The sequence below is a fragment of the Theropithecus gelada genome, chromosome 7b (genome assembly GCF_003255815.1).
Source record: "Theropithecus gelada isolate Dixy chromosome 7b, Tgel_1.0, whole genome shotgun sequence".
NCBI lineage: Eukaryota > Metazoa > Chordata > Mammalia > Primates > Cercopithecidae > Theropithecus > Theropithecus gelada.
Window position 1 is genome coordinate 56,327,832 of NC_037675.1, and position 23,616 is coordinate 56,351,447.

At 37.9% G+C, this 23,616-nt stretch overlaps 2 protein-coding genes across 5 annotated transcripts in view; one reads left to right on the forward strand and one right to left on the reverse strand.

The window, feature by feature from the left end:
• Positions 1–853, reverse strand: part of WDHD1 (WD repeat and HMG-box DNA binding protein 1) — an 83,497-nt gene extending 82,644 nt beyond the window's left edge. The window contains exons 1-2 of the mRNA XM_025392009.1: positions 780–853; positions 461–553 (exon numbers count right to left, since the gene is read on the reverse strand). Of these exons, the coding sequence (XP_025247794.1) occupies positions 461–537 (77 nt within the window). The 5' untranslated portion in view covers positions 538–553; positions 780–853. The remainder of the gene's footprint in view (positions 1–460; positions 554–779) is intronic.
• Positions 854–871: 18 nt separating this feature from the next.
• On the forward strand, positions 872–22,920 carry SOCS4 (suppressor of cytokine signaling 4). 4 transcript variants are annotated; one of them, XM_025392010.1, is made up of 3 exons: positions 879–1,223; positions 6,166–6,294; positions 16,389–22,920. In XM_025392010.1, the coding sequence occupies exon 3, from the start codon at positions 16,481–16,483 to the stop codon at positions 17,801–17,803; it is 1,323 nt and encodes a 440-aa protein (XP_025247795.1). In that variant the 5' UTR covers positions 879–1,223; positions 6,166–6,294; positions 16,389–16,480; the 3' UTR covers positions 17,804–22,920. The 4 variants fall into 4 exon arrangements, with proteins under 4 accessions (XP_025247796.1, XP_025247795.1, XP_025247797.1 ...); XM_025392012.1 differs by having other exon boundaries at positions 885–1,223; positions 6,192–6,294; XM_025392011.1 differs by lacking the exon at positions 6,166–6,294 and having other exon boundaries at positions 872–1,223.
• The last annotated feature ends 696 nt before the right edge of the window (positions 22,921–23,616 follow it).

Here is a 23,616-nt window from a genome sequence, read left to right on the forward strand (position 1 = left end):
CCCAAGAAAATAATAATAATTTAAAAAAAAAAAAAAAAAAAAAATTTTTTAAAGCGGAAAAAAAAAAAAAAAAAAAAAAAAAAAAAAAGCAAAAAAGGAAATAGCATCACTAGAGCCATGGAAGGATACCATTCCAAACAGAACAGGCCACCGAAGTTGACAAGTAGGTAGTATCTAGTGATCTGACAAAATTAATAATGTAAGACGCAGAGAAGGGGAAAATATATGGGGAGACCTCCATCTTTCCAGTGCCTCTGTAAGTACGATTATAACTTTGTTGATAAACTACCATGACGGCCCGAATCAAACAATAAATCTAAAGAAATATGTGTGCCATTTTAGATTTCAACATTATTCCTCTCTATCTGCAAAAGTCATTTTCAGCTGACGGCATATATAATGTTTAAGGATAAATGTTTTAACATTTGCACCTGAAACGTTGTTTCTCAAAGAACCTTACCTCCCAGAATCATCAAAACAGACCTCCGTGTGTCCCTCTGTATGTCCATATCTCATTGGCTTCCGTGTGGCCGGCATCTTTTCCTTTATCTACCTGAAAATGTTTTATAAAAGCCAGTCTTATTATTACAAATGAGAGAAAAGCAGCGAGGCTGGGGATAGGAAGAGAGGTTAGTCTCCTCCAGAGCACGTTCTCCGCAGCCCGGTTTCCCCCACCCGAGTGACAGCAGCAGGATAAGGCGCAGGGTCTGTCAGACAACAAGCAGGAGAGGGAACACGCATCTCCTCGGTGGGCGCGGGCAGCCAGAGTGGGGACTCACCCGGGTGACCGAACCTCCGCGACTGAGGCTCCGCAAGAGCAGCTTCCCGCGCTTCGGCTCGCTCACCACACTGCGCCTGCGTCGACCCGCCCACGCCCGGCGCGGGTCCCGACAGAGGTCGCGGGGTGGTGGCGTCAGCGGCGGCGCCCTCCGCGTGGAAATTAGCCGGTTGCCCGGGCAAGTGAGTGAGGAAGGGAGGGAGCTGAACACGGAAGTGGTGGCGGCGCCCAGGGAACCGGCGGAGGCGTAGACCGTGACGGCTGGGATGGGACCGGAACGCCGAAGCGGGATTGGGGGTGGCAGAAAAGCATCTGCTTTGTAAGACCTACACGAGGTGCAGGACTGGTTGGGCCTCCCTTCTCCACTTAAGCAAGCGCCCAGAGTGATGGCGATGGTGATGAAAGCAGTTACTCGGACAACCCCATTTAAGCTGTGCTGCGGAAGGTGAGTGGGGGAAGGGTGACCGCTGCCTGGCCTCGCAGGCGGGGGTCTTTTTCCTGCCCTCCAGGCTCTCCTCTCAGGAAACAATATCCGGATCCCTAAAAGGATCCGATCTCTTCTTGGGGCCCAGTTATCAGACAGATCTTTGAGCATCTTCTCTAGAAAAGAAGGCGAGATCTTTAAGAGCCTCTAATCTTGGCATCCTTCGTGCCCTCACCTTGTCGCTTCTGTAGAGATAAAGGAGGAATGACTTAATTTCTGTTCCGGTTGGTTCTCTTGGTCCCTGGAGGTATGGGGTATAAATTAATGCTTATTCTTTGCGACTCTATCTATACATCCCTTATGAAGAAAGTAACTTATATTCTCTATTCAGATCCCACCTAAAGTTTACTGAAGTGAATGTTTACAACCAAAAGAAGAGTTACAACTTAACAGCCTTGAGTACTTACATTTGATCCATGCAACATCTGCTAAAGTCTTGGCCACTAAGTTTAAGTTTATGCTTTTCTTGTATCTTCACATTCTTCATATTGGTACACCAGCCTCTGATGAAAACCTTCAGAATGATATTCTTTCTTTTTTACTTATCTTTGAGAATTTTTCTGCGTTTTTGTGATACCTTCCAGTATCAATCACCGTTTATTTTGTTTTTCTGTTGAAGAGGTTTCCCTATTTTTTCAATCTAGTTCCATTGTGAAAAGTTGCAAGAACACAAGCAAACCGTCGTGTTTTTACCGTGGGTGGCATTGTGTGAGGCGTTGTTTTTAGTACTAGAGCTCCAGATAGCCTTGCTGGACGCTGAGGTTTGTATATGAATGGAGAGGAAGAATGATTGGCTTAAAAACAACTTGGGATTTGTGGGAAAATAACCCACTCTTGATCTCCCGAAAGAGAAGTGGTACCTGAGATGATGCTTTCTGAATGACCTAATTTTTTTTGGAGATCATTTGTTTTTTCAATAGACTGATAAATTTTTTTGTTCAAGTAACTTAATATCATTCGCTAGAGTATACAGAGTTCAAGATGAACTCTCATAATATTCGTCTCTATGTTGAATAAAGCGTGGTGAGATTTCTGGTTAATACTATTCAGAGCTCAGCATAAGAAGAATCTGCAAATTGGAACAAGTTATAGCTACAAAATGCCTTCACTGTAATATCTATAATACCTATGTGACTTTAAGACTATGATTGGTGTCCACACATCTGTCTTTTTCTCTTATCAATCAAGTCGTTTGATTCATAGGTTAAAGAACAATTTTCATTGCAGATTTCGCATGTATGGTAAAAGCTTGAGCCTCCGACTTCAACAGTCCTGGGTTTTAATTCTAACTGACAGATTGTATGACCTTGAATATGTTCCTTTACTGAAAATCGAATTCCTCATCTCTAAAATGGAGATGACACCTACCTCCGTTGCACTGTTAGAGTATATTGGAGATACTCATGGATATATAAAAGTAATTGTTATTAATGTCTCATGTTATTAAAAGGGTACTTTGGGTGGATATTTAGTGGTTTTTGTTTAAAGTGGGATTTGTTTAAATAATTATCCAGTAAATTTTTCAAATATTAAAAAATGTATTCTTGTTTTTGCTTGTATCATGTTTTCACAATTCCATTTGTTTCAGTCAAATGGCTACAAATTGTAATACCTTCAGTGAGTTTATGGTCTTGCTGAGGGAAATAGACATTCAAACAATATGGTCAAGATGATAGTGCAGTAACGAAAGATGTATAACTTAAATATTAGCAAAATTGCCTAGTTAGTTAAAATAACGTAGTTTTTTAAAAAAGAAATCAGTGTAACTGTGTCACAGATATGAGTATCAAAAATTTTCCGAATGTAGTTATTTATCATTAACAGTGCTTATCCCATAGGTGTGGGTGGCTAAATGAACTGACTGAAAATGATGCCAAAGTCACAGATTCAATTGCAGTGACAGTTAATTAGCTTTGCTGTGTTGTAACCACTCATACTACCCTTAAGCTCACAAATATTTTTGCTCCCAAGGGCAACTGGGCGAGAAAACATGGGTACACTGCCATTCTACAGATGATGGTATTACCTATATAAAATCATGTGATCTTACAGGGTTTATCTAAGAGGATTTATCAGTATTGGCTTATGGAAGGAGTTTAAAAAATGATTTTCTAGTAAAATATGTACTTGGTGTAAAAATGATTAATCTTGTGAAAGGTAAGGCTAGAAGAGTGAAGTACTGAAAAAAGAAACATTGAAGGCACTTTAGAAATGTGAAGATTTGTATATTTCCAAATGTGTCCTGAAATTTACTAGCCTATTTCATAATTTGGGGATAAATAATGCTTGTCTGTAGGTATACTTAGTATGATATAAAAGGCAATACAGTAAAAGTCCCCCTCCTACTCATACTCCCAGCCACCCAATTCCCCTGACTAAACACAGCCAGTATTTGATTCTTGTATTACATTAACACTAGATCCTTACTACAGCAAGATGAGATAATCAGTGTTTTATAGATAGAAAAACTAAGAAAAGTTGTAATTTATCTGGTGTTTATCTAGTCACACACCTGCGAAATGTCGGAGCTAGAAATAGAACCCAGGTCTTTCACCTAGTCCAAGGTAGTCTACCACACTGACTCTCCAAATCATAGCAGTTGCCACACAACTTAGAATTTAGTAAAACATAAAGTCTAGAGTCACCTTTTACTAATTTGTACATAAAACTTGTTACCCAACCTTAAATGTAACCATATGTAATTGTTATAAGGCAGTGAAGAAAATATAATACAATCTTATAAAATCTTTGCTTGTTTCTATTTAAATCTATTTACTAAGTTAGCTTCTAAAAAACTACAATTTTTGTTTTAAAGAATTTAAAACTTTTTAAAAATAATATATTTAACATCAGGAATAATATAAAGTGCTTTGTGATATTTCAGAAATGGAAAAGCCTCCTTGACTTCAGATTTCTGAGGCACGTTTTTGTGCAGATTTTCTAGCCTTAACATGTAGCCTTTGTTTCCCCTGAAAAGTTCTGAGTAATACTAGGAAGCAGTTAATACTTGTTTTCCTTAAGTTCAGTGTATGTTATTTTCATACATTTTACTCCTGGCAGTAAAAACATGAGGTAGCTGGCATTATCCAGATTTTACAGTGGGGAGAACCTAAGCTAAATTAGATTTCTTTTTTTTTTTTCTTTTTTTTTTTGAGATGGAGTCTTGCTCTGTTGCCCAGGCTGGAGTGCAGTGGTGCCATCTCGGCTCACTGCAAGCTCTACCTCCCGGGTTCACGCCATTCTCCTGCCTCAGCCTCCCAAGTAGCTGGGACTACAGGTACCCGCCACCACGCCCGGCTAAGTTTTTTATATTTTTTAGTAGAGACGGGGTTTCACCATGTTAGCCAGGATGGCGTGATCCGCCCGCCTCGGCCTTCCAAAGTGCTGGGATTACAGGCGTGAACCACTGCGCCTGGCCAAAATTAGATTTTTTTAAACCAGGTAACATATGTAGTGAGTGGCAAAGTCTGAATTGTAGCCCACATTTGACAGTTTAGCAGCTCATGCTATTTCATCTTTACCATGTTTATTTATTTATTTTTTTTTTTTTGAGACGGAGTCTCGCTGTGTCTCCCAGGCTGGAGTGCAGTGGCGTGATCTCCTCACTGCAAGCTCTGCCTCCCGGGTTCACGCCATTCTCCCGCCTCAGCCTCCCAAGTAGCTGAGACTACAGGCGCCCGCCACCACGCCCGGCTAGTTTTTTGTATTTTTAGTAGAGACGGGGTTTCACCATGTTAGCCAGGATAGTCTCGATCTCCTGACCTCGTGATCCACCCGCCTCGGCCTCCCAAAGTGCTGGGATTACAGGCTTGAGCCGCCGCGCCCGGCCTACCATGTTTATTTTTAAATATGGTATAGAGAAAAACAGTATAGGTTGTTAATTTTTTACAGATCTTTAAAACTTTAAAATTTTCTTTATATGCTTAATTGGTCTCACAAGAAAAAAGAATTCAAGGAAATAGGCCAAAATGTCAAAATTGCTTGCTTTTAGGTAATGGAATTATAGCTTTTTTCCCCTCCTTTTTAAACTTTTCTGAATGGTCCATGTATTACACAATGAGCATATATTGTTTTTATCATAACAAATTACAGATTGGAAGAAAAAATAAATCTGTTCAATCTAATTTATTCCATAAAATGGTTCAGTATTATATCTTAAATATTATGTTTCTTAAATTCTGTTAATCTTCCTTCTGCTTTTAGAAGTTCAGGTACTGCCAGCTCGTAGTTTTCTGCTTTCTTCACTGTAGATTAGCCTCTTCAGTGATGGGTTCCTAGACCTCTCTCCTTTAGCTAATAACCTTAGGGAATGTACACTCACGTTAACAGATTAGCCCATTAATGTTTCCCCAAACTTTCTTCCACAAAAGGCTTTGTGGCAAAGTAAACACAGGAAGCTATAGCTTATGCTTTATTCTTTTTCTATTCTTTCTATTTCTATTCTTTATTCTATTGCTTATTTATTTCTTTACTGAAGGATCTCCTGGGAACGTTTGCTAAATATGCACTGTAATCTTTGAGAGGAGAAGCATTTCCCAAACTTACTTGACAAGAGAACCTTTTTTTCTCCAGAATATGTGTTAACATCTTTCAGAACTAGTGTCTACAAGAGTATAGAGTGGGGAAAAGTGACATAAGGAAACTATAATTAGGAAAGCGTGGAAAAAGTGGGGAGAAAGGGTAAGGAGGGTGTAGTGCTACCAGATCAATGATTCTTTTTTAAAAAATTACCGTTAAGTCCCATGAGCCCTGGCTCAGTAGCATGAAAAAAGGAGCTACTTTAAAATATTTACTGGAAAATGAACCTGTATTGCTTCTGTAATGAGAAAAACATTTGTTTTTTAGGTCAGATATTTTCCATACAGACAAACCCGTTTTCACATCTTTTTCTTAACATTCCAAGGAGTTCATCTGTTGTCTGCTCTCCAGTGACTTCCGTTTGTGGAGCCTAAGTGTTTCTACAGAATCCAACTCGAGTATCGCGGACTATGATCAGAATGCTTTCAAGGAGTTTTTGGGCACATGATGGCAGGTAAACTTTGGAATCATGAATTTGGTAGGGAAAGTCCCCAGGCTTAATTACTAGCAGAATAATAATATATTTGTGAATTATTAATGTAGTATACTGAATTATTCTTTATAGGATCAAATTTATTTCAATTTAATATTTATATTAATTGTGGTCTTAGATGTATGTAAGCATTGTAGACATAAGTAGCTCAATGAATAATTAATGTATACAATAATGCTGTTATCCTACATCATAGAGGAAACTAATGAATTTCCAGATGAATGAAGCTTATCCTTTTAATTATTGGATTTTAATTGTTTTCTGTAGAAATTTTGAATTAAATTCACCTTCTCAGCCTTATTCAGTATTACTAAATGTTATTTAAATAGTTTGTAGTGAAAATTGACATAATGGGCACTCATTCTGTTATTGTTGTCATTGTAATTTGTGGTAGAGCCTGGGACCAAATAGTGGCAGAATCTGGGAACTTGTTTTCTTGAGAAGGCTTTTATATAAACTTACTTTTTAAACATTTGCGTTTTGCTCATCAAGAAATATGACTTTAAAAAAAAAAAAAAGATGTCATTCTGTACTCCCCAGGGCAATGTAACATAGCAGCCTTCATAAAAAATTAATTATTGAATCAAGAGCCAAAGCAGCCTTTTCCCAAGTGATTCTTTCACCTTCTTTTTAAAAAGCTTCTTTGTAGCTACAGTCAAAGATCTTTGATTTGTCAGCATCTTTCAAACTATCATCTTTGATTTCTGTGTCACATAAAATTGTTGGTAAAGCCACCTTATCATTTCCTCTGCTACCTCATTTATACAAAGTTTTTATAAAATTTTAAGAATTAATGATAGGCTATCTGGAATAACTTGCTCAGATTCAGAACCTACACTTTTTTTTACATTCAGATTTTACATGTATGGACAAGATACCAAAGCACATTTTCAAAAAAACTCATCTTTAGTCTTCATAACAATAAAAATAAGTTTTCTCTCACCAAAATTAAGTGTTATTTTTATTGAAAGCAAAATGATTTTTTTTAAATATTTTAGAATTTTGGTTCAAAGAAGCTTCTGGAAGAGATTAGAAAATTCTCTTTATATATGTAAGGATAAAGATATGATAGTTTGATATACTTCTCTCATTTTTTTATAACAGAATCAAATAATGGTGAAAGAAATTCTAAGTGTCTTTTTTCTAATAAGATTATCTCCATAGCACAGGGTTATTTTTTAAACAGTTACTTCCTCAGTAATTGTTAAGATGTTACCTATGCCAAAAAGTGAATGATTAAATGTATGTGTTTTAAAAAAATATATCTATCTGCTAAGTAGTTTCTGAGAGCCACTTGTTGTTTCAGTAATGGTTATGAAATTTAGAACACTTGTTATTTTGTAAAAGAAAAATGCTTAACTCCTCTTAAAAGTTCAACAACTTATTTAAATACTTTGCCTTGAGATAATTAGCAAACCCTGCATGTTATAAAATTTCTATGGTCATGTCTCATTACAAAGTATTTTAAAGATTCTCTTATTTAAAATGATACAATCCACGAACTATTCTAGTAAGATATAAACAGTAAGGCCAGGCACGGTGGCTTGTGCCTGTAATCCCAACACTTTGGGAGGCCAAGGCAGGTGGATCACTTGAGGTCAAGGAGTTCGACACCAGCCTGGCCAACATGGTGAAACCCTGTCTCTACTAAAAATATAAAAATTAGCCGGGAGTGGTGGCACATGTCAGTAATCCCAGCTACTCGAGAGGCTGAGGCAGGAGAATCACTTGAACCTGGGAGGCAGAGGTTGCGGTGAGCTGAGATCGCACCACTGCACTCCAGCCTGGGTGACAGTGAGACCCTGTCTCAAAAACAAGCAAACAAACAAAAAGATATAAACAGTACACCGAAAGTTAATAAAGAAATGAAGAGGGCTGGCTGCCATAACTTGTCAGCTTTTTGGAACTCCCATTCTTCTCTTAGGAACAGCACAGACAAATGACCATCTGACAATGCGTGATGGTAACATTATCAACCATATTTAGTACTAATATTAGTTTTTGTAATTTTTAGACAAATATAAATTGAAAAATTTTCTTCCGACTTTGAAGACTAAAATATCTGATGACATTCTGTACCGTATATCGATGGGGCAAAAGATAACAATTTATAAAAGTAGGGCTTCTTGAGCATGAACTTACAGTTCTCTAGCAAAAGAATAGCCATGCAAAATTTATATGAAGCTCTAATTCTGAGAGAGATACAAAACAGTAACTAATCAGAAAATTTTCAGGCCGGGCACGGTGACTCACGCCTGTAATCCAGCTGAGACAGGTGGATCACGAGGTCAGGAGTTCAAGACCAGCCTGGCCAAGATGGCGAAACCCCGTCTCTACTGAAAAAAACTACAAAAATTAGCCAGGCACGCAGTTGCCTGTAATCCCAGCTACTCGGGAGGCTGAGGCAGGAGAATCACTTGCACCCAGGCAGCAGAGGTTGTGCCACTGCACTCCAGCCTGGGCGACAGAGTGAGACTTCGTCTCAAAAAATAAAAGATTTAAAAAAAAAAATTTCATTGCATTAACTATTTTTTTTTCCTTGAGATGGAGTCTTGCTCTGTCGCCCAGGCTGGAATGCAATGGTGCAATCTTGGCTCACTGCAACTGCCGCCTCCCAGATTCAAGCCATTCTCCTGCCTTAGCCTCCCATGTAGCTGGGACTACAGGCGCACACCACCATGCCAACTAATTTTTGTATTTTTAGTAGAGACAGGGTTTTACCATGTTGGCCAGACTGGTCTCAAACTCCTGACCTCAAGTGATCCACCCATCTGGGCCTCCCAAAGTACTGGGATTACAGGCGTGAGCCACCGCGCGCGCCTGTCCTGCATTAGCTCTTTAAATACAAGTAAATGTGTGGAAAACTCGAGTAGGGCAGTGATATTTTTCACTTTATTTTATGGACATCTGCAGCATTAGCACATGTAAAAACAGTTAACCTAAAATCCAAACACACTTGATTGACTGGTACCTGTAACATACAAGTTGGTAAGCCTTGCCAAAGAAAACCAAACTAGCGTATAAAGTTGTTCTTTGGGGAAAGACATCGAATTGTTCTGTAATTTCATGGTCTATTGAGTTTCACCTGTATCTGACATATAGATCCTTTTTCACTTTGAAGCATTAGTTTTCCTCCTGAAAATTATATTTGCTCATGAAAATCTCTTTTCTTTGTAATAACACTGCACTAGAAACAGAGGTATTCTGTAATTTCTTCATTATGAAGAAAACTGTAAAGCCAATAAGACTGGCCACCATGCCTGGCCTAACAATCGTATTTTTAATTTCCAAAATTTATGCTTTAACAAAACAACATATGTAATCTTTGTTTCTTTTTAAAACAAAAAGAAAAAAAATGAACATATATATTAACATATATTGAGTACTTAATACATTTAGGACCTGAACTGAGTACATGCATTATTTTATTTAATCCCCAACAGCCCAATCAAATAGATAGCATTAGTACCTCCATTTTACATGTAAATGAACTGATGTTTCAAGGTTATATGGCTAGCACAAAACAGAAACTGGACCCAAACCATGTTTCTTTTTTTTTTTTCCTTCCAGAAATATTTTAATAAAAATTGGCCATTTCCAAGAAACACCCACTGCATGCCCATCAATAAAAGAGAACCATAACAAAATAGAAAATTTACCATATGGCTATGATTTAAAGAAAAAAGACACAAACACATTAGCAAAATTATTAAGTTACATTCCTTCTTAGGGACTCAAACCGTGTGTCTAATGCCTGCCACCACTATGCTGTGGGAATGCATCCTTGCCATCCATATACATGTATAGAGATACTGAGAATGTTAAAGTGGTTACTGTTGGGTGGTGGGATTATGGATATATTTACTTTTTTCCTTATAACTTTATGCCTGGTTTGGGTTTTCCATGGTGAGCGTGAATTTTCCCTCTCAGAAAGACTTAGTATCTCCTCTTTATCTCTAGGCTTCTAAAATTAGAATAATGTACTTTGATGCTGAGTGGGGTCTTTCAATATGGAGGTGCCTGTCCTTTAGTCCTGGGAAATTTGCTAATCTTTTTTTGTTTGTTTTTGTTTTTGAGACGAAAACACTCTTGTCCCCCAGGCTGGAGTGCAATGGCGTGATCTTGGCTCACTGCAACCTCCGCCTCCGGGGTTCAAGTGATTCTCCGGCCTCAGCACCCTGAGTAGCTGGGATTACAGGCACCTGCCACCACGCCCAGCTAATTTTTGTATTTTTAGTAGAGATGGGGTTTTACAGTATTAGCCAGGCTGGTCTAGAACTGTGACCTCAGGTGATCCACCCGCCTGGGCCTCCCAAAGTGCTGGGATTATAGGCGTGAGTTATCACACCTGGCCATTCCTGGGAAATTTTCTAATATAGTTTCTTTAATAATTTCTCCCATCCATTTTGTTGTTTTCTGTGAAATGCCTGTATTAATCTCTAATTTTCTTGTCTTTTCTGTCTAGTTAACCATTTTTTCCTATTTGCTGTATTAGTTCCTAAGCATACCCACCAACTTTTCTATTGCATATTTCATTTCAGGCTAGGTGCAGTGGCTCACACCTGAAATCCAAGCACTTTGGGAGCCAAGGTGGGCAGATCACTTGAGCCCAGGAGTTCGAGACCAGCCTAGGTAACATGGCAAGACCCCATCTCTATAAAAAAATACAAAAATTAGCCGAGCATGGTGGCATGCACCTGTAGTCCCAGCTACTTGGGACGCTGAGGCAGGAGGATCACTTGAGCCCTGGGAGACAGAGGTTGCAGTGAGCTGAGGTCATGCCACTGTACTTCAGCCTGGGTGACAAAGTGAGACCCTGTCTCAATTAAAAATATATATATATTTCAGCAATCTTTTTTTTTTTTTTTTTGAGATGGAGTCTCACTCTGTCGCCCAGGCTGGAGTGCAGTGGCATGATCTCGGCTCACCACAGCCTCCGCCACCTGGGTTCAAGTGATTCTCCTGACTCAGCCTCCCGAGTAGCTGGGACTACAGGTGCCTGCCAGTGCGCCCAGCTAATTTTTGTAGTTTTAGTAGAGATAGGGTTTCACCATCTTGGCCAGGCTGGTCTTGAACTCCTGACCTCATGATCCACCTGCCTCCCAAAGTGCTGGGATTACAGGCGTGAGCCACCATGCCTGGCCTAACAATCGTATTTTTAATTTCCAAAAAAATTCTTACTCTAGTAGTCCCCAGCTCTTTTTTTTTAATTTATTTATTTTTTATTTTTTTTTAGAAGGAGTTTCGCTTTTGTCACCCAGGCTGGAGTGCAATCTTGGCTCACTGCAACCTCCACCTCCCAGATTCAAGTGATTCTCCTGCCTCAGCATCCCCAGTAGCTGGGATTACAGGCGCCTGCCACCACACCCAGCTAATTTTTGTATTTTTAGTACAGACAGTTTCACCATGTTGACCAAGCTGGTCTTGAACTCCTGATCTCAGGTGATCCTCCCCCTCTCGGTCTCCCAGAGTGCTAGGATTACAGGCATGAGCCACTGTGCCTGGCCCCCACCTCCTTTTTCATAGCATCTTACTTATTCATAGTTATAATATCTTTTCTTGAAATAAGTCAATTTTAGTTTCTACTCTTTCCATAGTTATTGCTTTCTCCAAATTCTGTATATTTTTTTATTTCATATATGTTAGAAGTTTTCCTCAAAAGTCTTATATTAGTCTGTTCTCACGCTGCTAATACAGACATACCCAAGACTGGGTAATTTATAAAGGAAAGAGATTTAATTGACTCACAGTTCCACATGGCTGGGGAGGCCTCACAATCATGGCAGAAGGTGAATGAGGAGCAAAGTCACATCTTACATGGTGGCAAGCAAGAGAGCTTATGCAGGGGAACTCCCATTTATGAAACCATCAGATCTCGAGAGACTTATTACCATGAGAACAGTATGGGGGAAACTGCCCTCATGATTCAATTATCTCCACCTGGCTGCACCATAGGAATTATTGCAATGCAAAGTGAGATTTGGGTGGGACACAGGCAAACCATATCAAGTCTGATGACCCAGGAGTGTTCTTTCATAGTTCAGAGTGTACAGCTATGCTGCCTGGAAACTATGTGTGAGTAACCAGGGCCTGTGGATGTGTGTGCTTCACTGTATGCTAGGGTAGTGTTCTAGCTTTTTATTGGAGGATTCCCAGCTATCAGCTTTGACAGGTCTTTTTTCTTTGGCCATTCTCTTTCTCCAGGAAAGTATCTGCCACTCTTCTATTAGGAAGGTATAAAAATCTAGCTGCTGGAGTTCTGGGAGCTGGATGGCAGAAGAGAGCAAGGAACTTTTACTTTGTTACTGTTTTTTAGGCCCAATCTTCCCCTCTACCCTCTGCTGTGTCTGGTATTTAAAGTCCTGAGCCCACCTGGTTCAGTTTCTCCAAATAATAAATGTCCCATCTCCTCTAAATGTGGGATAAGAAACTGAGAAATCTACCTGCTCTTAGGCAGAATTTCAACTCATCTCCTCATGTTCCACCCTGTTCTCCACCCATACTTTCTGTAGCACCCAGTGTTTGTGGGTCCTGAATTTTACCTGCTCTGTTGGCTTGCGTCTTACCTGTGTTACCTCTGTGCCTGATGTCTGTCACCTGCATCTCTGCTGCTGAGTCAGTTATTGTTCATTCATTTTCTGTACTTCTACTTTATGACTCAGGTTATAGATATCTGTTCATTTCATTGAAGAAGAGGTTTGTGATTTTATTTCTCATGTTTTCTTGTTGTTTGTACTGACTTCTGAGAGAAGGATGGGGCAAAAAGATTTTTACTCGGCCATTTTCTGACTGGAGTAGTTTTTGTTTTATGATGAGAAAAAAACAAAAAGCAGTTTTCATCTTGAGAGGAAATTAAGTTACACTACTCATTGAGAAATTTAGGGCCGGGCTCAGTGGCACATGCCTGTAATCCCAGCACTTTCACTTGAGCTCAGGAGTTCAAGACCAGCCTGGGCAACCTAGGGAAACTCTGTCTCTACAAAAAAGTTTTTAAAAATTAGTCTGGCATGGTGGTGTGTGCCTGTAGTCCCTGCTACTCCAGAGGCTGAGGCAGGAAAGTCACGTGAGCTTGGGAGGTCGAGGCTTCAGTGAGTCATGATCGCACCACTGCACTCCAGCCTGGGCGATAGAGACCCTGTCTTAAAAAAATAAAATAAATTTAGTAGAAATGGAAACAGTTATGACTAAGAAAACATTATAATAATCACTGAAACATGTTATAAGCAGACTTAGTTGTTTTTGAAGGTAGCAAGAAGTTTGAGAGAGAAATTGAAGTAGGGCCCTGGTAAAGGTCAGAATGTCATCAAGAACACAGGTACAGAGCTTAGGTCTCATGGAAGTGAAGGAAGAAATGCCACAATTTAGAGGCAGCAAGGAGACAAGACTAGAGGTCACACTCAGAAGTGAAGTTCATTTAGTAAATAAAAGTGCCAAGCATTTCAAACCTTATTAATAAATGACTTTTCATATTCTTCAGCCCACTTTGTTGCTTCTAATTTTTGTTCAGTGGAATTTAGTCAATGAACAGCCAAAGCATGCAGTTGAATACAATTCAATACAATTTGAAGTTTCTTTCAAAATTAGATAGTTTTCCCCAAAGATCTTAAATGGTTATAGATCATTGAGCACGCTAAATCAAAATACAGTTGTCTCTGCATATCCATGGGACATTGGCTCTAGGACCTCTGCAGATACCAAAGTCCATGGATGCTCAAATCCCTTAAAATAAAATGGAGTAATATTAGCACATAACCTACACATGTCCTCCCAAATACTTCTAATCATTTCTAGATTACTTGTAATAATACAATGTAAATGCTATATAAAGAGTTATTATACTGTGTTGCTTTTAATTTATTGGGGATTTTTTCCTCGAATATTTTTGATCTACAGTTGGTTGAATCTGAGGATGGAGAACCCATGGATGTGGAGGGCTGACCATAATAACTCTAATCACCAGATGGTTTTTGCTTTTTTTTTGGAACTGGGGTCTCACTCTGTCACTCAGACTGTAGTGCAATGACAAGATCACGGCTCTCTGCAACCTCTGCCTCCCAGGCTCATGCGATCCTCCCACTTCAGGCTCCTGTGTAGCTGAAAACACAGGCATGCGCCACCACACCCAGCTAATTTTTTTGTATTTTTGTTAGAGACAGGGTTTCGCCATGTTGCCCAGGCTGGTCTCAGACTCCTCAGCACAGGTGATCCCTCACCTCAGCCTCCCAAAGGGCTGAGATTACAGGCATGAACCACTGCATCTGGCCTTAGAAATGGAATTCTTTATATAGCAAGTCTTTATTATTAGTTCACACTTTTAAACACTTGCCAATCATATTTTCTAATATAGATACTTGTTTAAAATCCCACTACTTTGAAAATGGATTCAAGTGTCTGTAGACATTTACTTGACTGTTGGGATTTTTAAATTTTCCTCTGATATAGACAATCATATCAGACTGTTGAGTATGACTGATTTTTTTTTTTAGTTACAAAATTTTTTTTTTTTTTTAGTTACAAAATTTATTTTTCATTTGTAAAATATTTGAGATTATAGGACCCCTTCCCCCAGTTCCTGGCCTAAATCTTTTTTTTTTTTTCCCCCAAGACAGAGTCGTGCTTTGTCACCCAGGCTGGAGTGCAGTGGTGTGATCTCAGCCCACTGCAACCTCTGCCTCCTGGGTTCAAGCAATTCTCCTGCCTCAGCCTCCCAAGCAGCTGGGATTACAGGCATCCACCACCGTACCTGGCTAATTTTTGTATTTTTGGTAGAGACAGGGTTGCACCATGTTGGCCGGGCTGGTCTCAACCTCCTGATCTCATGATCCACCCGCCTCAGCCTCCCAAAGTGCTGGGATTACAGATGTGAGCCACTATGCCCAGCCAACCCTAAATCTGTTTTGTTTGTTTTTTGAGACAAGTCTCACTTCTGTCCCCCAGGCTAGAGTGCAGTGGCGCCATCTTGGTTCACCACGACCTCCGCCTTCTGGGTTCAAGTGATTCTCCTGCTTCAGCCTCCTGAGTAGCTGGGATTACAGTTGTGTGCCACTGCACCTGGCTAATTTTTTGTATTTTTAGTAGAGATGGGGTTTCACTGTGTTGGCCAGGCTGGTTTTGAACTCTTGACCTCAGGTAATCTGCCCGCCTCGGCCTCCCAAAGTGCTGGTATTTATAGGCGTGAGCCACTGCACCCAGCAACCCTAAATCTTATTCCACATAAGAATACTTAAGTAAATCCTATTTACAGACAATCATTATCATAAGTCTTCATGAAACTCGGTATTTTACATTGCAAATTCTAGTATGTTTTACCAACTTCAGAGGAAAGGCAGTGCCTTATAGAAATTAATCTACTTGTTTTCAAATGATCAAGAATACAAAGGATTATGTGTTTAAAATGGCAAATTTTTATTCAATTTTATATTTTCTAAAAATTGCCTAGACTAATGGTAGAGTTGACCAATTATTGAAGTGAGTTTAAAACACTGTATTGGGAATGCTTACTGGGCATTTCTGCTGTTCAATGGTGATTGCTTATTTAATAAATTCTTACAGCTTTACAACTTAAAATTGTTCATATTTTAATCAGTAGGGAAGGAAATAGGGAGAAGAAGGTGAAGGAACTATGTAAGGTAGTAGTTCTCAAACACCAGCTTATAGATTTGTGTCTGTCTCCTACGAAGAATTCACTGGTCTGCTGTGAAATAACAAAACTATGGTATGGAGAGATGAGCTTAAGATATACTTCAAGACTAGAAACTATTCACATTTGAGCATATATTATGGTCGATAGAGGAGGCTTGGCTTTTTCTGATCCACACTGAAAATAAGCTATGAGAAAGGAACTCACTCTTCACTCTATGGCACTATTAAGTTATGTATATTATATAATATATAGCATTTTATTTAAGTGATAACAAAGTGTCTTGGGACTCCCTTCCAACATCTCTTTTTCATGTACTAACTGTGCTTTTTCCTCGTGTCTAATTGAAGCTTAATATGTGTAAACTAGACAAGGTAGATGACAAATGGTTAATGACTTTTTTTGTTTTCTTTAGATACATCCAGAAAGTGCCCAGAAGAAACTTTCTGCTGGAAAAATTGAAAAAGCAGTATTTATAACATTAGAATTTGTGGATAATTTGTTAAAATGGCAGAAAATAATGAAAATAATAGTAAAAATGTAGATGTAAGGCCCAAGACTAGTCGGAGCAGAAGTGCCGACAGAAAAGATGGTTATGTGTGGAGTGGAAAGAAGTTATCTTGGTCAAAAAAGAGTGAGAGTTATTCAGATGCTGAAACAGTGAATGGTATAGAGAAAACTGAAGTGTCTTTAAGGAACCGAGAAAGGAAGCACAGCTGTTCATCCATTGAGTTGGACTTAGATCATTCCTGTGGGCATAGATTTTTAGGCCGATCTCTTAAACAAAAACTGCAAGATGCCGTGGGGCAGTGTTTTCCAATAAAGAATTGTAGTAGTCGGCACTCTTCAGGGCTTCCATCTAAAAGGAAAATTCATATCAGTGAACTCATGTTAGATAAGTGTCCTTTCCCACCTCGATCAGATTTAGCCTTTAGGTGGCATTTTATTAAACGACACACTGCTCCTATAAATTCCAAATCAGATGAATGGGTAAGCACAGACTTGTCTCAGACTGAATTGAGGGATGGTCAGCTAAAACTAAGAAATATGGAAGAAAATATAAACTGTTTCTCACATACCAATGTTCAGCCCTGTGTCATAACCACCGACAATGCTTTGTGTAGAGAAGATCCTATGACTGGCTCTGTGATGAACCTGGTTTCAAATAACAGTATAGAAGATAGTGATATGGATTCCGATGATGAAATTCTAACACTTTGCACAAGTTCCAGAAAAAGAAACAAACCCAAATGGGAATTGGATGATGAAATCTTGCAGTTGGAAACACCTCCTAAATACCACACGCAGATTGATTATGTCCACTGTCTTGTACCAGACCTCCTTCAGATCAATAACAACCCATGTTACTGGGGAGTAATGGATAAATATGCAGCCGAAGCACTACTGGAAGGAAAACCAGAGGGTACCTTTTTACTTCGAGACTCAGCACAGGAAGACTATTTATTCTCTGTTAGCTTTAGACGCTATAGTCGTTCTCTTCATGCTAGAATTGAACAGTGGAATCACAACTTTAGCTTTGATGCACATGACCCCTGTGTCTTTCATTCTCCTGACATTACTGGGCTCCTAGAACATTATAAGGACCCAAGCGCCTGTATGTTCTTTGAACCACTGCTGTCCACTCCTTTAATTCGGACTTTCCCCTTTTCCCTGCAGCATATATGCAGAACAGTTATTTGTAACTGTACAACTTATGATGGCATCGATGCCCTTCCAATTCCTTCTTCTATGAAATTATATCTGAAGGAATATCATTATAAATCAAAAGTTAGAGTACTCAGGATTGATGCACCAGAACAGCAATGCTAGTAACAGGATAGGAGCATGGGAATGATATATATATTTTCTTTTAATATTTTGTTTTTCTTATTATGCCAGTTTGAATTTTTCTGCGAAGGCAGTGGTGTCCAAAATAAATCTCTGCCCTAAATTTTACTTACAAATCCATTTTTTTAATGATACACAAATTGTTTAAGGTTTTACACTAGAGCTTAAATAGATACTTTTAACCAGGTGTTTGGTTTTTGTTTTTACCTTGTAGGTTGTATACTTACATTTTTTCTTTCCTTAATTTACACATGATCCAGGCATATTTGAAATTTGGTAGGCATTGCAAACACATTTGAATATTTTATATTTCATACTTTTCTTTAAAAAGTAATCTTACATCCCTTCCTACATGTGAAATATTTTGTTAATCTATGCCATTAGTAGTAGTATATGTAAACTATAGTTACCCATCCCCCTTTTCATTGAGTTTGACATTCTTCAGTAAAGCTGAATGTTGTAATTCACCATTCATACTAATGTTATTGACTTTTGTAACTTACTAATAGGGATGTTAAAGGTAACAAAACCAAGTCAAACTTGATGTGTTTTTATTTTAAATATTAACTCTAAAGCGGGATTACTAAATTTGATTAATCTGGTCAATGAGAATCAAATGAAAACATAATGTTCTGGAGGTGCACTTACTTTTCTACAATGTGGCCGGATCATTTGTCATTTCTGAATAGGTCTTTCTCTCAACCTGCAAGAGCTAAACCATCTTCAAAACATAAATCTTGTTCCTTTCTCATTAGAAGCTTTGAAAATAATGATAACACTATTAGTAGCTATTAGTTACTGAAGTGCTAAAGTAATTATGGGGTTTTTCTGTGTTAGCTTATGAACTGTTGCTTCTACTTAGCCCTTTTATAGAAACTCTAAGCTGTTACTTTGGGGAAATTCCGCAATGTATAAGCAGCCACAAATTTCCACTGGTAACCAAAGAGTACCTAAGTATTTTTTATTATTTTAAGTTGAACTTGAATAAAGATTCAAGAAATAAACATGGAGCTCAGTATTCAGGAAGCTTAATATTGTTTTTGATCTACAAGATCCAAATAATTATCCCTATCTTCAGAATTAACTTAGTCTTTAATGTGGCTTCAAAAAAAGGGAAGCCTTTTGACAGCGGCATGACTTATGGCATACAAAGCGGTACTGGACAAAAGGGGTGATATTTTAAATTTACTGTCCCAGAAACAGGGCAACGTTTTTAGAAACATCTTTATCCCAAGGTAACTAGTAAAAATAAATGGAGTGGTATCCTATCTAACTTCTTATTTTAAAGAATCAATGAATAATAAATGTAGACAGACAATTTTTCTTCTGGTGAGCTGTCTAACCCTTTGTACAAATTGACATTTTTAATGTCGTAATGGATTTCTTGATGCTAGTTTAGCTATATTAGGAAACTGCTTCTACCTGGATTGAAAGAAATTTGACTCAAACTTCCAAGTTAGAACAAATATTTCTTCATTATTGTTGCTTTTATGTGAGTAGCATTTCCCTATCTTGCAGTTCTGTTAAAATGAAAATGGCATTTTTCCATAATAGCTTTAAAATAATTTTTTAGTAATTATTACAAAATTAAATAAGGAAAATCTCTATTACTGTTATCTTTCAGCATTTTTTTTTCTCAGTGATCTCAAGATTGTCTTAGTCTCAATGAGATGTAGCTACAAAAATGGCACCTCTCTTAGCAGTGATGAGGCTCCGGATATCATAACACCAATGCCAGGATAAATATCTCTTCTAAAGACGGTATTTACCTTTTACAAGGTTAGAAAAGTCTCATACTACCTCATCTTTATTGTGGCGCTTTTGTAGATCACTGAGAAGCTTATCTTATTAACAAATATACCACTTCTTAAATATCCATCTTTGGTGAAATAAAATAGTGTGGTAAGACTACCCATGATTATAGTTTTTTATCAGAATTTGATAAGATTTTCTGTTTCTGTGAAACAATTATTTTAAATATTTTTCTTTTAAAAATAACTTTTTATCAGTACAGAAAAACCTAAGGGATGACTAGCTTACAAATATTCTGTTACGGGGTAGTTTTATAAAGAAAAATGATATATAATTATGTTGTCTTTTATAGTGTTAAAATTAGTATTTATATGAAAGTCAAGATCTAAGTACCTTTTCATATAATTCAAACTGATTGCTTGTGATATGTTTTCTCTGGCTTTTTTTATTTTTTCAACTTCAAGGTATTAACAGCTGTTAACACTTAAAAGTACTGCCACATATGTAGCCTTGAAGTAGATGATCTAATAAATGAGAGCAGGGAAGAGATTCATTGACTCTGAAATGATTTTTATTTTTCCTTTGGTATTTGCTACAGTGAAAAGAAGTTTGGAAAGTAGATATATAAAGACTTGAGAAGGGAATTGTTTAAGGGAAAAGAAAAGAGTAAGAATTGTTTTTAAAATATTAAGGAATTGGAATTCAGAAAGGTTACCCCCTTCCTCTGTGTCTTGTGAGGATACATTTGGAAGAACATACAGTATTCAGAAACTAACCTATATAAAATGTAAACAGTATATTGATTGCACTATATAAATGAGTAAATTTTAAGAGGAACAATGTGGGAATATATAAATTTGTCTAAAATTTTGTAACTCTGTTGAACAAAGGGAAGATTTGAAAAGTGTAAATTCCAGAGTTGAGAAAGTATTTAGCATGGTGGAAATGTGGAGAGCTTATTGGTGAGAGAGGATGGAGCTAAGAGAAATAAGATCAAATATTAAAATTAGGAATTTAGGCATTACCTCAGGGAAAAGCCTTGACAGTGAAAAGAAACTACTTAATCGCTAATAGCTAGTCTGGACCAGACACTTAACTGCGCTTTGGGAATCATCCTGGGCTAATCAGGAAATAAACTTGACTTTTCTATTTTTCTCTGAAGCTTTACAGGACATACTCCCACTCCCATTTTTTTCGAAGCCTACAGCATCTTGATTCATAGTATAATTCCTGAAGTATGCTGAATGGACTTTAAGGTTCCTTTAGCATTTCTGTATAGAGTTATATGTGATCTTTCTATAGCCATGCCATTCACTTAAATAATTCATGAAGGGAATGGTTTAATTTAAAGGAAGACCTAATAGGAAGAAGATTAAAGGAAGCTTTTAGTCAGCCTGTGGCTAGATTTATTGATTTGGTGATCAAACCTGTGTTCTTTCCTGAATTTCAGCTAATGGCCAACTGTGGTCAAAGAATGGCTTTCAGTTAAAGTTTTGACTTCTTATTATAAATAATATAAAGAATGCCTTAGTAATTAGAAATCCCTTAATAAGTAGAACAAATGTGGCAAGTAGGACTCCTGTCAGTACACAAATTCCATTTCTTTTTATAAGAAAAACACATAAACCATTATCATTTATTCATGAGCCAAAGCCATTAAGAAGATAAATCCAGTTATCAGCTTCCTGTCTCTGAAGTTTGGATCATTTTATAGATCCACGCAATAGAGAGCTTCCTTCCTATGAAACAAAAACCTTGAGATCTCTGTCTTTTTTTTTTTTTTTTTTTTTTTTGAGACGGAGTCTCGCTGTTGTCGGCCCAGGCTGGAGTGCAATGGTGCAATCTTGGTTCACTGCAACCTCTGCCTTCCAGGTTCTAGCAATTCTCCTACCTCAGCTCCTGAGTAGCTGAGATGACAGGCGTGTGCCACCATGCCTGGCTAATTTTTGTATTTTTAGCAGAGACGGGGTTTCACCATGTTGGCCAGGCTGGTCTCGAACTCCTGACCTCAGGTGACCACCCGCCTCGGCCTCCCAAAGTGCTAGGATTACAGGCATGAGCCACCATGCCTGGCAGAGATCTAACTCTTATACTTAACTTTTCATTAAAATATTTCTTGTCACTTTTAGCTATAATCAAAATCCAATTAACAGCTTACGCATTCATTTTGGTAAAGCAAATTTCACAGAAAAGTAGACAAAATTATAAGAGTTTCCTGGAGACAACACAAGGAAAACAATGTTTAAATGTAAAATAACCTGTGTAATGTTAGGTGATGTAATGCCCAAGTGAATAAAAGATTTTTAGCCAAGCAAACTACTGTTTCTACTTTAGAGGAAAAAAAGTCAGTTTTCCATTTGTATTTTAAGGAAAGAACAGAAAGCACAAAGGTTTTTCTTTATTAGTGGCCTACTAGAAATGAGCAGTGCAAGAGTCTACCTGTACTACTCTAATACAGTAAGATATTGGACACAAAATGGAGGTAACTTTTTAAAATAGATTGGCTTGGAAGTTGAAATGTAGATTAATGGATATAACCCAATAGAAAGGGATTTTAAAATAAAGCCAAAGTCTATTTTTTTATTTACTTTCTAATTTTGAACAGGTTACTCAGTCTAAATCTTCTTTGCCTTTATTTCCTATAAAATGTAGGTGATACTTGTCACTCGACTTCCTGAAGGTTAATTCTTCAGCAAGAGGTGACCCTGAGAGCATACTTTAAAATAATTGCTGTACAGCCATTGAGTACTAACATGATGATAGGTTTTCAAAATATCTCTGTAGTGGACCCTGCATAATTACATTGACTTCTCTTAGACTGTAAAATACTTTCTTGACTTGTTTTAACAGTAGAGATAGCAGTACAATTTGAATTTATGGTTTAGGCTCTGCAATTAGAGGAATAACTGCAGTTTCCTCCTACTCTTCATATGGTCTGTGTAAAACTGATGTTTGCCTAACTTATTTTAAAAGTTGGTTACGTTTTCAAGAAATAAAGATAATCACTTTTGCCATGGTTATAATCAAATCTAAGCTTTCAGACTTGAGAGCCATGGTATAAAACTCAAGGAGGTTTACTTAAATTATGCTGACTTTGCTAGAATTGGATAAATTCTATCTAAGCCAAGTATGAGTTCACATGTACTCAAATATGCAGTTTTCACAAAGCTATTACTCTTGTCAATCAGGCTTGTATGATTTATTCCTTACCACGAAAGAAGTAGACAATTGCCACTTTTATTTCTAATCCTTAAGTTGAATGTTTCTTCTTGGATGTAAGTTCAAATAAACTGATCTGGATAAATTTTCATTTCTTCTTAATTAAAACTTCCTATGTAAAATCCAAAGGCTTTGTGTTTTATTTTAAAAACATATGTCTTCACACATTCAACTTAGAATCTGAAAAAGATAGAGAAATCCACATTCTTACACATTTTCTAATTTATAATACACTCCTTTCAGTTTTTTGTGTTTGGATCTTCCAGAAGCAGGTGCCAAGAGGTGCAAGAGATTTATTTGGAGTGAAATACCTAGAAAGATAAAGGAGAAGGGAGCAGAAGGTGGGGAATTCTTTGTACCACTCTGAAAGTCTGACACCTGGAAGGAAGGATTGGGTAGGGGGGCTTTGGACTTCAGCCCACCTTCAAACTGCTAGGTGAGGACTTAGTTCCCAAGCAAAGGTTCCCTGTAGACAAGTCCACAGGGACAGGAATGGCCTAGATCTAGACCCCTCCAATGTGCTCAGCTACTGGCTGATTGCAGGCAAGGAAAAGTTGGAGGCTATCCATTACTGGTACAGTGCCAGGACTAGGGTATGGTGAGGCACTTGGGCACAAATATTTTACTAATAGACTAAGGAAGACAATGTTTTGGTGCAATATTGTAAAATCAGAATTGATGCCAAAAAAAGCCTATGATGAGCAAGATACCAAATTTCAAATCAAACATGACTGGATTGCTGATTTCTTGTTGCTTCAGGCTTCACCATGGCTCCACAAAGCACTGCTTATTCACTGTCTCCAGTGAGGACAGGCTAGGTCCAC